Source organism: Etheostoma spectabile, chromosome 9, assembly GCF_008692095.1.
Source record: "Etheostoma spectabile isolate EspeVRDwgs_2016 chromosome 9, UIUC_Espe_1.0, whole genome shotgun sequence".
In the NCBI taxonomy this organism is placed as follows: Eukaryota; Metazoa; Chordata; class Actinopteri; order Perciformes; family Percidae; genus Etheostoma; species Etheostoma spectabile.
The window spans coordinates 15,278,489-15,294,055 of NC_045741.1; the positions used below are offsets into that span (position 1 = coordinate 15,278,489).

The following is a 15,567-nucleotide window of genomic DNA, read 5'->3' on the forward strand; positions in this document are numbered from 1 at the left end:
TTCCATACAACGCGCTTTGCAAATACAATTGATCACTTTCATTCCTGACTAAACTTATCCGGACGTTCCTCTGATCTAAACTATTAGTCAAAATAATTCATAATTTTTTATTTTTTAACTCAAATATTAGGTATAATTCTATATAAATGAGGGTTATCAACCATGAATTCCAAAAACTACTGTAAAACTAGTAGTACTAAGGTAGTGTTAGTGAAAACCAAAAAAAAAGTCTGAAAAGGGGATAACATTTTTTGACCCGGGAGGACAACACAAGGGTTAAACACAATGCCCAAAATCGTGCGTTGTTTAAATATATGTCTACTAGCATGCACTGATAAAGGTAATCATTTTTTAATAATAACCAGTGTAACTTGTTGAAACAGTATACCCATTATAGAATAGTCAATACACTAAAATGTTACAATGTGCTGTGGTGTTTATTATACAAGCAACATCAATACCAATCAAACAGCACACTGCAACACCCAAACCTCAACCCTCAACCTCATGTTCACAAAAGGGTCCTCTTCATGCAGTTTCTTACCAGGCAGCTTTGGGTTCACTTGCACAGACTGAGTCATTTTTCAGGACTTGGACCTTTCAGCACACACAGCTTCAAATCAACACCTGGCTAAAACAACAAAAAAACAGTGACACAAATGCTTTTGTCATGGTTGTATTTAAGACCAAGAGGAAGGAAAACCATGTCTTTTCTAAAAACACGGCACATATGTTTTTTTTATTTGAAAGTGTCCTTTGATTTTATAGAACTGATTTATTTTGTAAGCATCAAAATATCATTCTCCAAATGTTCCCATAAACATGTCTTTGTTAAAAAGAGACACACAACAAATAAGTGGCTTCTTGCTCTCACTTTAATGGCGAAATATTTTCCTTTATGGGAATTGTAAACATACTACAAAGTGCAGAAATGTCTAAAGAAGTTTGTGTTTTCTTTTGGCTCATTAACAAATGTGACTGATTTCAAAAGAAGGTGAATTCCTTTCTTTCAGAGATAAAGTGGTTTTGTTAAATCAATTGTTTGCTTTTTCGCTTCATAGGTGTTAAAGAATGTTGGCCTGACATCATCTTTACCAAGTGTGTGTGTAAGCAAAGTCGCTAAGAGTTCGAGATACATGCCTAAGATTCAAGTGTACGTTTGTGTGTGAATGTGGATGTTGGCACACAGTTAAGTTGGCAGCCAGGGAAAACACCTCAGAACAAAGTCAACAACAAAGAGCTGAACGGGGTCCAAAAACCACAAGACAGCTGGTTCATTAATGACGTTATCGCACCATCCAACTCTACTGAGAAACCACAGGATTCTGCTCACCACCAGACCATTGAAACCTGACATACATACACTGGGAAATGTATCATTCCTTTGGGCATTGTCTATTTATTCAGACACATGAGACAAAGGAACTCTAAGGGGACTGACTACATAAAAAACCTCATTGCAAAAAAACAACAATGTAAAATATAAAAAATGATGAAACTAGTCTCATTGAAAAAAAAGTAAACTTTTACATTTTTAGTAGTAGGAAGCAACACAAACATCTGACTGGGACTAAAGTTGTTTTTTTTCTGTTATTTGTTAACTTTAAAAGACAAACACTATTTGTTCAAAATGTCTCAATAAAATCAAAAAAAGTTTAAGTATTTTCTTTGTTCAGCCACATTAACATTGTTTTTCTTCTGGTTGTTTCAAACAGACCGGACATGTAAAACACTTCCTTTGCTTCAAAATAAAAGCAGAACGGGTTTCTAACAGCAAGGGGAAAAAGGCATTAAACGGGACCCTCTCTGGCCAATTCTATACCAAGTACATAGAAAAGAATAATAATAATAACTTACCATAAATATGACAGATTTTAACTTTAAAACTGTAAAATGAATGTTGTTGAGTTTAAAACTTTCCCTCTCAGCGGCTCATTGAGTGATTCATGTAGCTCAAGTTCCTCCTTCTTGCTCCACTTAGCCCTGAGAGAAAAAGAGACATCCACCATCAAATTTCACCCATCAGCACTGTACAGCAAATAATAACCATATTATACAGACAAGTGAGTACCTGCTGCACACCCATTCCCCCATTGGGGACCTATTTAAAGTTGAAGATGATGTATACACATCTGTCACAATGTGTCATCTATGTGTAAATACTACACAGTGAATCTAGAGTTCTGCCCTTAATTTATAGTCTTTTAATCAATTGGGTTGCTAGGCAAGGCTTCAAACTTTCCAGCTGTTGTACACCAGTTTCTTTAATAGATAGATGGACTTTATTGATACCAAACTGGAAGAAAAGAAAAAATGTTATTTTTTCTATCTCTTGTAGAAATCCAAGTATCTTTTTATCTCAACGTACAAAAAGAAACCTCTACTAGAGAAGATGTGCTATCACGTCACAGGACAAGATGTTAGATAAGCTAGAGAAGAGAACAAGTATGAAAAAGCCTCAACTCCCGACAACAGGACTCTGCTGAAAAATGTGACAAGGTGTGCATCCACCTGCGTCACCACAAACCTCACTATCACAGGTGTGTGGGGTAAATTACAGGTTGTGCTGTGGGCTGTATAAAGCTGGTGTGTTTCAGGTGTAAAACAACTTTCAAAACAGAGAGAAAGATTTGTGCAACATAGATACGCTGTACATGTTTTCATATTTCAAAGACAGTCAGATACAGTAACTCTTACCTCCCACACACACACAACCCTCACATACATGCAGTCATTCATTTTGTTTCAAACACAGATGTGTTTTCCAGCAGCCTCGGGCACATTCCTAACGCATGCTGCTGCAACACGCTGGACGTCCTTCTAGCTGACTGACTACTGATAACCTACACACACACACACACACACACACATATCATCTGTCAGCTCAGACTGCTGCATGTAGACCGTTTGTTGTCAAAGTAAAGACCACAACATTCAGACAGACAGGATATATGATCACAGATTATATTATGGAGTTATTATGGACAATGGATAGATTGAAATATGCAAGGGAAAGAAAAAAAGTATGTTCTCCAACTGGTAGGGGTTCTGCTCCGTATCTTATCAGCCACAGGTCTGTTTCTACTCAGTGTTTGTCAGTTTCTACTTATGGGAGCAAAACACAGCAAATGTGATGCAGTGTCTGAGCCTATGACAGCACATGGAGGGAAGTAGTTTATTGCACTTGAGTTTTAGGATCAAATACAAGCTAACCATTGCATATAAACTGCACACATGACTCAAAGATGGTTTGTTTAATGGGCATTGTTCATGCAACTTTAGTTCCTTGTCGCCACTCTTCTTCTACGCACGATCAGATGGGTTTTAGTGTCATCAATTGGGTAGGGTGGATTACACTGCTACTTTTTTTTTAATATGATAGGTAGAGTTTGTGTCAGAATTTGGTAATTCTAAAGTTTTTTTCTTTCCTTTCATTTCTTACTAAAAGCTGTTATTCAAATATATTCAAATTAACTTGTTCCAGTAAAGTTGCAATATGGTTTATATCAAGTACACGTGAGGACAAGGTTTTGCCAATTTTTAGAGCTTTGACAGGTATGAAATCAGATCAGAAATGCTGGAGAATCATATTCCTGTGCATTTTCATGCAGGACTAGTTCTCTCTGTCGAGCATTATTCATTAAACTGATTTGCATTGATTTGTGTTGCAGTTAATTAGATTGTTGAACAAACAAAATTAACCCCTAAAAGTCAAGTCTCTCCTCCTACCCACAACTATTATTTCTTGTATTCTCTTCATTATACTTTACCACTCTTCATCTCTACCCTCTTCTCCTCACATGACTAATTTTTCCTCTCACTATTTTCTCACACACCTCAAGTGTTGATGTTTTTTCTCTCGGATTTGATGACAGACAGCAAATTATAGACTTAAGGGAGAAGCTGCATTCCTTCTTTCTACACCCTCCGAGTCCTGACCAGCTGATAGCCACGCTGACGATTCACACACACACACACACACACACACACACACACACACACACACACACACACACACACACAACACAGATAGAGAGAGAGAGAGAGAGAGACATTGCTTGTGACACTTGAACTAGTCAAAAACAATATGCATACATTGAGTGAAAACAACAAATACACACACACACACACACACACACACACACACACACACAGAATCACATAATCCTGCAGTCAGACAGCTACAAATTATATTGGACACATTGTGGGCATACCACCTTAATTTAGTAAATTCCTAGCTGTTTTTATTGTGAACAGATGAACTTCTTGTTCTTCAGAATCACTAAACAGCCTTAGACGTCTGTATTTCCATGGCTACAGATTAAAGGACATACTTCATTTCTGATGCAACACTACAGTCGCATTTCTTAAAATTGCAACCACACAATAATCTTTGATGTCTGCCATCACTATCAGCAACTAAGGCCTTGTCCACACGTACACAGGGATTTTTTTTATATAAACGTAGCCGCTCTGCGTTTTGGCCTTTTGTCCACAAGAAAACTGCATTTTGGGTCACTGAAAACTGATTGTTTGAAAAACTCCTGCCAGAGTGATGTCTGTTAGCCTGGTAGCCTTCTGGTAATGGATTTTGGCTGATGGATGTTTACAACCCGTTTGATTATATGATTGCTTGTATTTTCCCCTGTTGGACGTTAGTGTGTTTATAGACCTCATCAATTAACTTTAATACGTACAGTTTTGTTTTTACTCATGGAAATAGACAATTCTACGCATAAATACATCCATATATACATACATACATACATACATACATACAACACAATGGATGAATTAGTACTTTGGTGACCAAAAACCTAAAATCACTCAAATACAGAACACTATTGCTATTGATACAGTTTTTCCTCTCGGGTTCAGTAGGAACATGTGACGAGTGGAGAAGCACCACGTTGTCCCAGAGCAGGCTTATGAAGAAGAAAACTTGGAGTAGTCCTGCGTTCAGTGGAAAAGGAAATGTGCTAGTTCAAGGCTTGGGGGCCATGTTTTGAAACAGTGACCTCATCCTCACCGCCCACCACCCTTTTCCTGAGAATCTGACAGACGAGGAGGGAGTGAAAGCCGACATCCTCTCTCACTGACAGCAACTTTTACCATCCGACTGTTTTACATGAGAAAAAAACCCATTCAGAAATCTGCACACATAGTAACACACACACACAAAACAAAGATGCAAATCATCAATACAGGCCTCCACTCCATATGACACACCAGGATTACTATAGGCTACTTGTTAGGACATTCACTGATTTCATTTTCAGTTTAACATAAAACACAAATTGTATCCTGAAACTAACTACTGTTGATTTTCCAAATTTGATCTAATAGTTTTCAAGCTGATTTAGCTCCAGAACAGCTCTTAAACAGACCTTGAGGTCAGTTTTTCCAACATTACTTATTTGTTGCTTTCTAAATTAGGAAACATATTAACGCAAATGTCCACCTTAACAAACTTCAACTCTCGTCCCAATTAATCTCAATCCAATTAATTTAACTACTTGAAGAGGCAAGGTGAAGATTTGTTCCATGTCTTTATCTTTGCGAGGATATTAAGGCATCATACCCACACACACAAAAACACACACAGACACACACACACACACACACACACACACACACCTTCTCTGCTGCTGGGATAAATCTGCAGTTTCCTGAAGGGAAGCCCACTACTCCCCTAATAAACCCCCCTCATCACCAGACACACATAACCCTTTCATGCCCCTGTGGGAGACCTCCCATTGTCTCCCAGTAGGAATGGGGAGGGGGGGAGGAAACACTCAGGCCGTCCTGAAAGCTGCTTCCTGAAGGCAGCAGGAAAACAGTGTAGAGAAGACAAGCAAAAACTGAGAGCTGAACAAATAGAGCCAGCATCTAACACACACACACACACAGACACACGCATCCTGCAGCCAACAACAGCAACAAGGCCGACATCACATGATGCATCACAGGGAGGTTAGATAACACGTTAGCACTTTTAGACTCAAGTGTTAGTGTCACACAATAACGCGCCATCACCTCTGTATACACACACACACACACACACTGGGTTTCTGCCACTTCCTGTCTCCCATCTCTCATTAATCAAACACTGACGTCACATTTCTAACTTCTTGTGTGTCCTGCTGTATCCAGATAAAAAGAAAAATCTTTTTTTTTAGCACAAATCAGGTCGACTTCAAACATCACATGCCTCTTGCTTCTCCTCCCTCTTCCTTCCAGATTCTCCAGCAAACACAATCAGGCACATTCAGCCTCCACAATGAGGCTTTATGCCTATTTGGTGGCGATGCTGTTTTCGCAGAAGTTTTGTGAGGCCTCGTTGTTTTCTCCACACCCCTGCCATTTTCTGACTGTGTCCAGGTTCAAAATGTCACAAAGTGAATTTAATAAAGTCAGTGGGGAAGTCTTTCACTTTGTGAGTTTTAAGACAAAGAAACAGAGTCTGGCTCCACAGTGGATCTGAATATGCTGAGAAGCAGCTGCTCTGGTTTAAAGTCTCAACATGAAGCTTCTCATGAAGGATAAAGAGAGGCAACTCATCTAGTAACTTAATACTGTACTTCCTTCGCTGTCAGATCTCCTCACTCTGAGATTCAACTAATTTGAGGTGTTCCATGATGATTTAACTTTAATTCATTCAGTTTGACATTGTGTTCATGTAACCTTATTTCCTGTTAGGAAGGGGGTTATTTTGTTTTGCCCTTACAAGTCAGTAGCAAGTGACATATCAGTCTTGCCAACGTCATTGTTAAAAGTGCTGATTTAAGAGTTGTTACCTCTGCCAAGGAGATTGTTTTTGGGCTCTGTTTGTTGGTTTGGTAGTTTTTGTGTCAGCAGGATTATAGAAAAACAGTGGCCCGATTTTTTTGTAACATGGTGGAAGCGCGTAGTCAATTGGTGTAAGAAATATCCTAAAAATTAGTTCGAGAAATTTCATGGCTTACCAATCTGGTACCTTTGCTCTTTGTTGTCATTCAAATAACAGCTACCGTGTTGTTTAAATGCTCTGAGAAATTACATACAACACATCTTTGTTGCATCCATTTTGTTTCCACATTGCAACTTGAAGCTCAACAGCACACCGCAGTAAGAAAAACGACTTCAATGACTCAGGAAATTGACCATTAGCCTTGGCAGAGGTCTGTGCTCTCCGAGAGCCATTCCAGTTAGGGCCCGTGCGCCAGCTATGGCGGAGGCCCTATTGAAACTGAAAGAATTATTATTATTGTTAATAATTATGGCCGTGCCATCTCAAGACAGTAACAAAAGTTTTTCAAGGCAATTCCTTTCATTGAATAGTGTTGGTATGGCGGCCATTTTGAGTGTTTAGCAATGAACGAGAAAAATTTATCTCGAGTGTACATTGTCCAATCTGCCCGGAATTTAATTAAATGATTAACAAGGGTCTGGACCTGAGGACATCTACAGGCTAATACTGACGTGTAGTCATAGCGCCCCCTGCTGGCAACAGGAAATCAGCTTTCAATGACAAACATTATCCACCAATTTACATAAAACTTACTTGTAAAGGAGTAATAAAAAGGTTTATTATCCATTAATAAAGACAGTTATAACATTTAAAGAGCACCCGTTTAGAAATAAACCAGTATTTTAAATCATTTTGCTTAAAAAAGCTTTTTACAATGCTTTACAAATTTAGAAATTAGCAATAGAGTGCTAAGGTGTCATTGAACTCAGCACAGAGTTCCTTTTTCATTGATGCTTGCCCCACCCCCAATTATTTACACGCCCCCTTTCACTAGCCTACTTATGACCCGTTTGATGCAGACTCTTGTGTGGGTTTATCATTGAACTCAGCAGAGTGACTTTTTTCATTGGTGACGGTGCAGTGTCCGACCGCAAATGCACAGGCGCAATTTGCTCTTTGATTGAGTCCACTAAATCTCAAGTTATATTAATTTTTTAATTTTTAGTGAATTATAACCTCAAAATTCATATAATCGTCATGCAGAAAACTGTCTATCAACTGCAAGCAAATGTGGCCAATGACAACAGGATCAGCTCAGGCCACCTAAACTCCCATAACACACCTGAAGCCTCCATTTTACATCCTATCCTATGTGAACCTATCCTTTTGGGGCACATTGATGTGCCCCAAAAGGATAGGTTCACATTTTTCCATGTCTGTTATACAATATCCACATGCCCATACTGTATTTACATTGAAAGAGATATTCATTGCTAAAATAAGGGCAAAATCCATAGTCCTTGTTCTGAGTAAAAACACGTGAAACTTCAGTAGTCTGAGTTTGTCAAAACAAGTGGGTTATCTTTCAAAGTTTTTTTGGTACAAAAATCCCATTCTGTGTTTCTATCCCTCACTGCAACTCAGTAAAGAAACACTAGTAACTTTAATAAATATCCTTTAAGAAACACAGTTGTAAAATTATTTCTCTTGCCAGTAACAACTTTCTGTATATGTTGTCAAAACTGAATTATGGTTTTTTATCCAGTAAATTTTCAAACATGGGTGACCGCAGAACCAAAAGACCTGACTAGACATGATTGAATTCTTGGAATTGCAACATTATATGTTTCTTTCTGGAAACAATGATTTTTAGTATCAGTTTACAGTCCAGAGAGCTACACACAGTTTGTATTCCAGCAGCAGCATCTAGTCACCTTAGAATTAAGCGTTGTCATGGCTGACGGCTGGCTGCCCCTCCCTGAAACAAAGCAGCGCTCACAAATCGAGTTTTCCCTAATTAGCCACTTTCAAGCTCTGATGTCACATTGCATTTTGAACAAAAACACCTTTTTTTTCCTCCGTAGTGAGACAAACTCTCCAGGCTGTTTCCCCAACATGACAGACTAAACTTTTGTAGAAGCTTTTTTAAATACACAAGAAAAGCCCTTTTCTCTCTCAATTGAATTTTCCATTCGTAAATGTGTCTCTTGTCACACATTTCCTTCTTTTCTAGTCATTTCAGCTCTTTCTTTTCTAGCCAATGAAATAACTGAAATATACACCATCTTAATGTATCTCTGGTCCACAGGTTTGTGTTTAAGACTGTGACCCACATATCTCTTTTACAACAGTAGCAACTGAAGTCTCTAGATGTTTGATTCTCATAACTACAGAACAGGACCAGATGTCTGCAGCTTTCTGCCCAGAAACAACTGAAATATGTGTCTCTTATCATGTTATTTCCTTCACTGGTGGAAATTATACCAGTTCAGCATCTCTTTGATGAAGAGCATCGGAGTAATGACAAGGCACTGGGTGTACGTAGGTCTTTAAAATGTCTCCCAAAGCTCCTGTGAACACACCTTCATCAACGTGGAGCTGCTGCTGTGGAAAATACATGTTTGTGGGCTCTAATTTAGTTTTCCATCAGGCACTGATTCAGTTAGCTCCTCAGATTTGGGCCGCTCATTATTCCTGAGAGGCAATCTGATGTCTGCCACGCATTACAAAACTTAATTGAACATATCGATGCCATGCAGCTGACCCTGAGACAATCTGCAGAGTGATCTCACCCAAATTGCAAAGGAGAATCCTTGTTTCATAAATTTTTCACTCTTTTACTCACTCTTCTTCTGTTGCCTCGTCTGTTACGTTATATTTGGCACAAGCCATTTAACTCCTTGTTTTATCAGTTTTTCACTATTTTGGTGACACTCAAAGGAATACGCCACCAAACACGGCTTATCACGGTCTCCTAGCGGTAGATAGGTGGGCCAACGCATTTTTTGTCTCAGTGCATGCATCGTTTTAGTCAGTAAACTTAAGCCAGTAAACTTGGTTATCCCTCTCTGATGTTAGTGCACACAGTTTGATTAGTGCCTCTCTCCAGAGTTCGGCCCAAGTACTTGTGTTAACGTTGGTATTTTTAGCCCTATGTTTTTCATTCAGTGTTTCTCCGGCAGTGGAGATAACAGAGAGGAGCGTCTGATTAGACCACAGTCACTAACAGTCTTATTATAGTCCTGTTTTGTTTTACTATTTCATAAGAGTATGACCGGTTGTTTGTAGGCAGATGAGTGTAAACTCTTCATAAACAATAAACCATACAGAGCAAACATTCTGTAGCCTACAGGAATTTGCACCATTTTAAAGGATAAACCTGGTAATATTCTGTTTTTCTTAATGTAAACAAATCATGTGCAAAGACCAAAACCAACAATGAATTGATCCCACTAAAACTAGCCAAAACCTGATGCCTCATATTCGTCCGTGCCAGAGAGCTCAGTTGTTGTCTAAAAGTTATTAAAAACACATTAATGAGCAGTATTTTGGCATTTGGGCATGTTTTCTTTCGTAAGGATTAACATGGGCACTGAAGTATATATTGGAGTACCTGCTGCTGTGAATACTCTAGAGCAAGAAATGTGTTTTACGCCATGGCTGAAAATAGTCCCCAAGAAAAGCACAATTTCAGAATCAGAAAACACTGATCAGGGAAAGTATTTAACTAATTATAATGTACTCCTGTTTAAATATATTTAATTATTAACTACAGTGCCATCCTGTTTTTACAACTATTTAACCTTTTTGAAAATGAAACTATATATTTGTGACTTTTTTGAAGACTCTTTGGTAGAAACCAGTGGGGTTTGGGGCAGACAAGGTAGGGAAGTCTGGAAGTTGCTGGTTTTGACAATGACTTTAACTAATGAATATTGGCAGCTTTGTCCTTTAATAACCTTTTCATTCTTTACTAAACCATTCATGATGTTGCACTGCCTCAGAGCTCGAAATGAGAGGTCCGGAAGCTCAGGCGAGAGATGACTGTAGATCCATTTAGAGAGACGACCTTTAAATAATTTTCAAGCTCTAAATGAAACTACAGAACACAAGGGTGGTCTGTTATCCTGAGATTACAATTTAAGTATTTCATTATATGGACGTCTTCATCTCTGGTTTTCCCCTGTCATAACTCACCCTCATTATCAAGATATAATGAATGAGATTCTGAGATGCTCATACTCATTTTTAAGAAGTGATCACAAGTCTTCTCCGATTGTTCAAACTATTTTCTCACAATCACAACTGAAATATATTTTTCTTTTAAGATAATTAAGTTTTTGAGTGTCTCCGTTAACTTAAGAGTCTGTCCCGATCTAATAGCTGGACAGAATTATTTAAATGTCCAACAGGAGACATCACAGCTGATTGAATTCATTCAAAAGGCCAAGATGAAGGACTTAATGATGAAAATAATCAGACAACTAAATTTGCATTATTAGCCTTAATTAAGTTACATTGCTGCAAAACTGGGATTCTGTCATCTTGCGACAGTTTGAAACATAACCAATCTCTCGAGGTAACTATTAAATTCAAACTCAATCTGCAAAAGTCTTTTCAAAACAACACCTAAATTGAGGTTTCATAAGTCACAATCTCGTGATTAATGGGGCAAATGACATTATGAGATTATGAAGGGTCTACCAGCTACAAAGAACTAGACGACACAACACAACTGCCTTTGTTTTATTATTAAATATTTGTGTAATTCCTGTTTATTACATTCTGCTGTGTACAGTTGTCTTTTATTGTAATTGCTCACTACTTCCTGTCCAGCTTGAAGCCAACTCTGGAGCCATTGTTGTAAAATTGTTGTCCATGGTCTCTGCTACAAAAAATAAAAACTACAGACAAAGGTTGTTTTTCTACCTTGTAAAAACTAAAGCTACATGTAGAAAACTCGCAGCTGCTTCACTCAAACACACTGAACTTCTAAAGAGCGTATCCTCATTTCAAGGACAATTTGGAAAGCCACTCCAATCAGAGGACTTGGCATGAAGCTGAAAGTGGTCATTTCCATTTTTAAAGCCTGGATGCCTGCTAATTATGATGAAAACCTCGTGCTGTCAGGTTCCACACAGCCCTGACACTTAAAATTAATTGTGGCCTGAGAAGAAGAAAAAAAGCTTTAACTTTTAAACAATAAAAAGTAAACAAACCACATACTTGTATAGAGCAGCAGAGAATTAATGTTTAAACTCTCCGGGAATTTATGTTGTGATTTTAATCAGTGGGTATCAAATTCAATAACAAATAAACAACAGTACAGGCTTAAGATCCCTCCTCAAGCACACTTTCCTGGTGCATTACTATGTAATGTGAATGCTGTGTTTCTATGGTTTACTTCGCGATTGTTGTGACAAAATATATTATAGTTCTCCAGTAGTTATGACATCTTTTCTCAGAGTAATACAATCCTCTGTACAGTGTTTTGGCGTCTAATGAGCATTGGGACACATTCTGTTAGGCTCCTCAAACTGTTTTACTGTGCAACCTGCATCTGAAACAGCACCAAAACAAATAGCACATGCTGTTAATGAACTACAAGAAAACCATTGCCCATGCACAGAAGCGAATATATCATAACACAGGGGGTTTTTTGGATCGCAAATTTACCAGATTACCAAAAAATGCCAATTTTGTTTCTAACTGTAGTACACTGTCATCTTGACCAGCTTTCCCTTCGCTCATCATGTCACTGCAGTGCAGAGAGAACCCAGTCTGGAGGTCTAAAATTAAAACCACTCGTAATAGAGCTAAAAATACAACCGCATGCATCTTATCAGGCTCCTAAGTATGAGCACACATCCAAATTTAATTCAGATTTAATCAAACACACTGTTCTAAGGTGTAAACAAGGCGAGAAAACATGCATTCGGAGCAAAGTGTGTATGCAACGAAAACATAACGGGAGTATCAGAGTGTAACACTGACACTTCCAACTAAACTTTCAGTGAATCTATTTTTGAAGTGACAGCAGTAAGTCAAACCCCAGAGTCCTGTTGCAAAAACACAGTTCCCCTGAGAGAGACAGAAACATGTTAAGAGATTAACACTAATTTAAAAGGTCAGTTTCTGCTTACGCATCTCATTTTGGTGCAGCCGATTGTCTCGTAGTTATTAATTTAGGAAATGCATTTGCCTTAGAATATTTCAAAGAACAACATCAAGAAACAACCAATCTGACAAACTACAGTTGACTGCATCCATTTAAAACTGCATTAAAGTTTAAACTAATGAGATAGTTCAAACTCTGGCTTTAAATGTGTTTCATTTTACAAGAAGACGCTAAAGTGGAAGTTCAACAAAAAAAGCCCCCGCATCCTGACATTCCAAACTTAAGCAAATAAACATTCATTGTTTCTCTTTAGCATGTTATCCAATCACTTTGTTCCACATGCTTTCCATGATTATTCCCAAACCAGACAATAGATTCTCTATGATTACTATCAAATCCTTTAAACTCAATCATAAACAAGAACTAAACTTCATTACTTTTCCCAACCAGTAGCAACCATCATCAGTTATCAAACTGGACACAAACTGTAGTTAAAGTTGAATGTGCAGCTCTCTTTTACAGTAACGAACCCTTCCACCCTTCTGTAATCCGAGGTTTCAAACACATCGGTTGTTAACGTTAAATGTTCAATTTTCATTCTCTTTCAGCGCTGTGTTTGGTCTCCACCACCTCCTGAGAGAAATATCTCTCTATTTAGCCGCAAAATGCTCCGCTATGTTCACTGTCTGACTGCGGTTTGATGCTGAGCAGGTAGTCAGGTTTTTGCTGAAAACAGCTGCCTGCTACAGCTGGAAATGAAACTACGAGAGCAGTGAGAGTGAGCCAAAACAGTAATGTTGTGGATGGGACAGCTAAACAATGACTAGAACTTGTTGTAAAAGCTGAGGGGACCTGCAGATTCCCGCAATATTTCGACACATTGTCATTTGATATGTTGTTATTATCAAAGAATATGGATTATAGCCGCTTTAAGCTTAGGCAACTAAACACTTGGTTAAGCTTAGGCAAAGATAACAGGTTGTATAGGAGTTTCCCAGAATCCCATTCCACAACCCTTGGGAAGGGGAGTGACCATATTTTACTCAGATGTTTCTGCATCTTCTATGGTGGATTTCTTCCTGTCTTTTTGTATTTGGATACTTAGGGATTGTTTACTGTTTATGTTTTCAATTCTCATTGTGACCGACTGAACAGCAGAACATCCAACACCCGTTTAAATGATGATGATACACAGCGTAATAACAGAAAAGAGACCAGCTGGGGGGTGAGGAGGGGGGATGAGGTTTAACACCCATGACAATAGCGGGTGGGGGGGGATTTCCATCCCATTTAATAGCATCATGAATCTGAGAGCTATTGCTTGTATATCTGCTCTCTACCAGCAAGCAAACAAACTGTATTTAGCACTTTCCAAAACAAAAGGCCTAGCGCTTTATGGGAGAGAGAAAAACAAGGAAGATAAAATAAACGGAGAACCATGACGTTTTGAGAACAAGAACTGAGTTTGTGTACACAAAACAGAATCAAATCAAAAGAAAGACAACAAAAAGGAATTTAAGATGCTTTTAAAAGATGCATGTACTGGTTTGTGGAGCAGCAACAAAAAAGTATGATCACAAAACGCACAATACTGTGTCTAAAACTGCTTTCAGCTCAACATCAAAGATTAAAGAGCACAAAAGCATAACTAGAATATCAATAGGCCTATATCTATTCATATGTTTATGTATGCACCAACCAGGGCAATTTTTTTTGGAAGTGTTAAGCTACTTTCTTGGCAATAAATTAGATTCTGATTCTGATCTAAAACTATTAATCACGTTTCTTTTTTAGAGTATGACATCCTAAAACACCAGTTTTTAGGCCGTCAAATTTAATTTTACGTTTAGAAAAGGACCTTTGGTTGGGTGGTTAATAAGGAAAAGTAGTGAAAAATAAAAGAGCATCAAAAACACAGATTCACTACAGTCAACCATAATTTAATAAAGATTTCCGAGTCTTATTAAAGGCGTTGCGGAGACAACTATAATAGATGTGATCAATAATTCCCCGTTACACTTTGAGGAACACTCCATAAATGGTTTTGTCGTTTGTTAACTGGAGTCGATCAGTCAGGCAATGATGAGCAAACCAATACGTGTCAGTATCATGTGTATCAATAGTTCCCTAGGGCTGGTTCTTACCTTCTGGCTTCTCTCCGTCCAGTCTCACGGAGACTTGTCATGTCTTTCGGGAGAAGGTAAGAAAAGTTAAGGAGGAGACGATGAAAAAAAAACTTTAAAAAAACTCCTACCTCTGACTGATGTCAAGTTACCTAACATGCAAAACACGTTTTCCGGTTAAGGATTTCAAAATAAAAAGCCAATTTTCAACCGATTGTGTTGTTTTTCTGTTTTCTGTTAGCCTAGTTTAACTTTCTGTCAATCGAAAAATAAATCATGCACACTGTATCCAGTCTACTGTAAATAGACATGGATATACATGTGTAGGCTTCCATATAATGTGTACACTGTGGCCTAAATAACAGCCACTTATAGCCTAAAGTAATCTAGTAATTTGACACTTGGTTTATAGATTAGATTAGATAATACTTTATTCATCTTACATTGTGGAAATTCAGCAGCAGTTTTCTACAGTAAAAAGCAAACCAACAAACAACAGGCTATTATCACCATTATCAAGTGGTGCAGGTGTTGCAGAGTCTGACAGCTGGCGGGATGAACAACCCGCGGTGCCTCTCCTAACGGGGGGGGGGGGG

The 15,567-nt window shown here is 38.2% G+C and overlaps 1 protein-coding gene across 3 annotated transcripts in view; it reads right to left on the minus strand.

Moving 5' to 3' along the window:
- Positions 1–15,082, minus strand: part of kank3 (KN motif and ankyrin repeat domains 3) — a 24,806-nt gene extending 9,724 nt beyond the window's left edge. The window contains exons 1-3 of one of the 3 annotated variants that reach the window (XM_032526905.1): positions 14,993–15,082; positions 1,858–1,983; positions 545–631 (exon numbers count right to left, since the gene is read on the minus strand). In XM_032526905.1, the coding sequence (XP_032382796.1) occupies positions 545–581 (37 nt within the window). In that variant the 5' untranslated portion in view covers positions 582–631; positions 1,858–1,983; positions 14,993–15,082. Of the gene's footprint in view, positions 1–544; positions 632–1,857; positions 1,984–14,992 lie in introns of those variants that run through there. The other 2 variants (XM_032526906.1, XM_032526907.1) reach the window with 2 other exon arrangements.
- Positions 15,083–15,567: the final 485 nt, after the last annotated feature.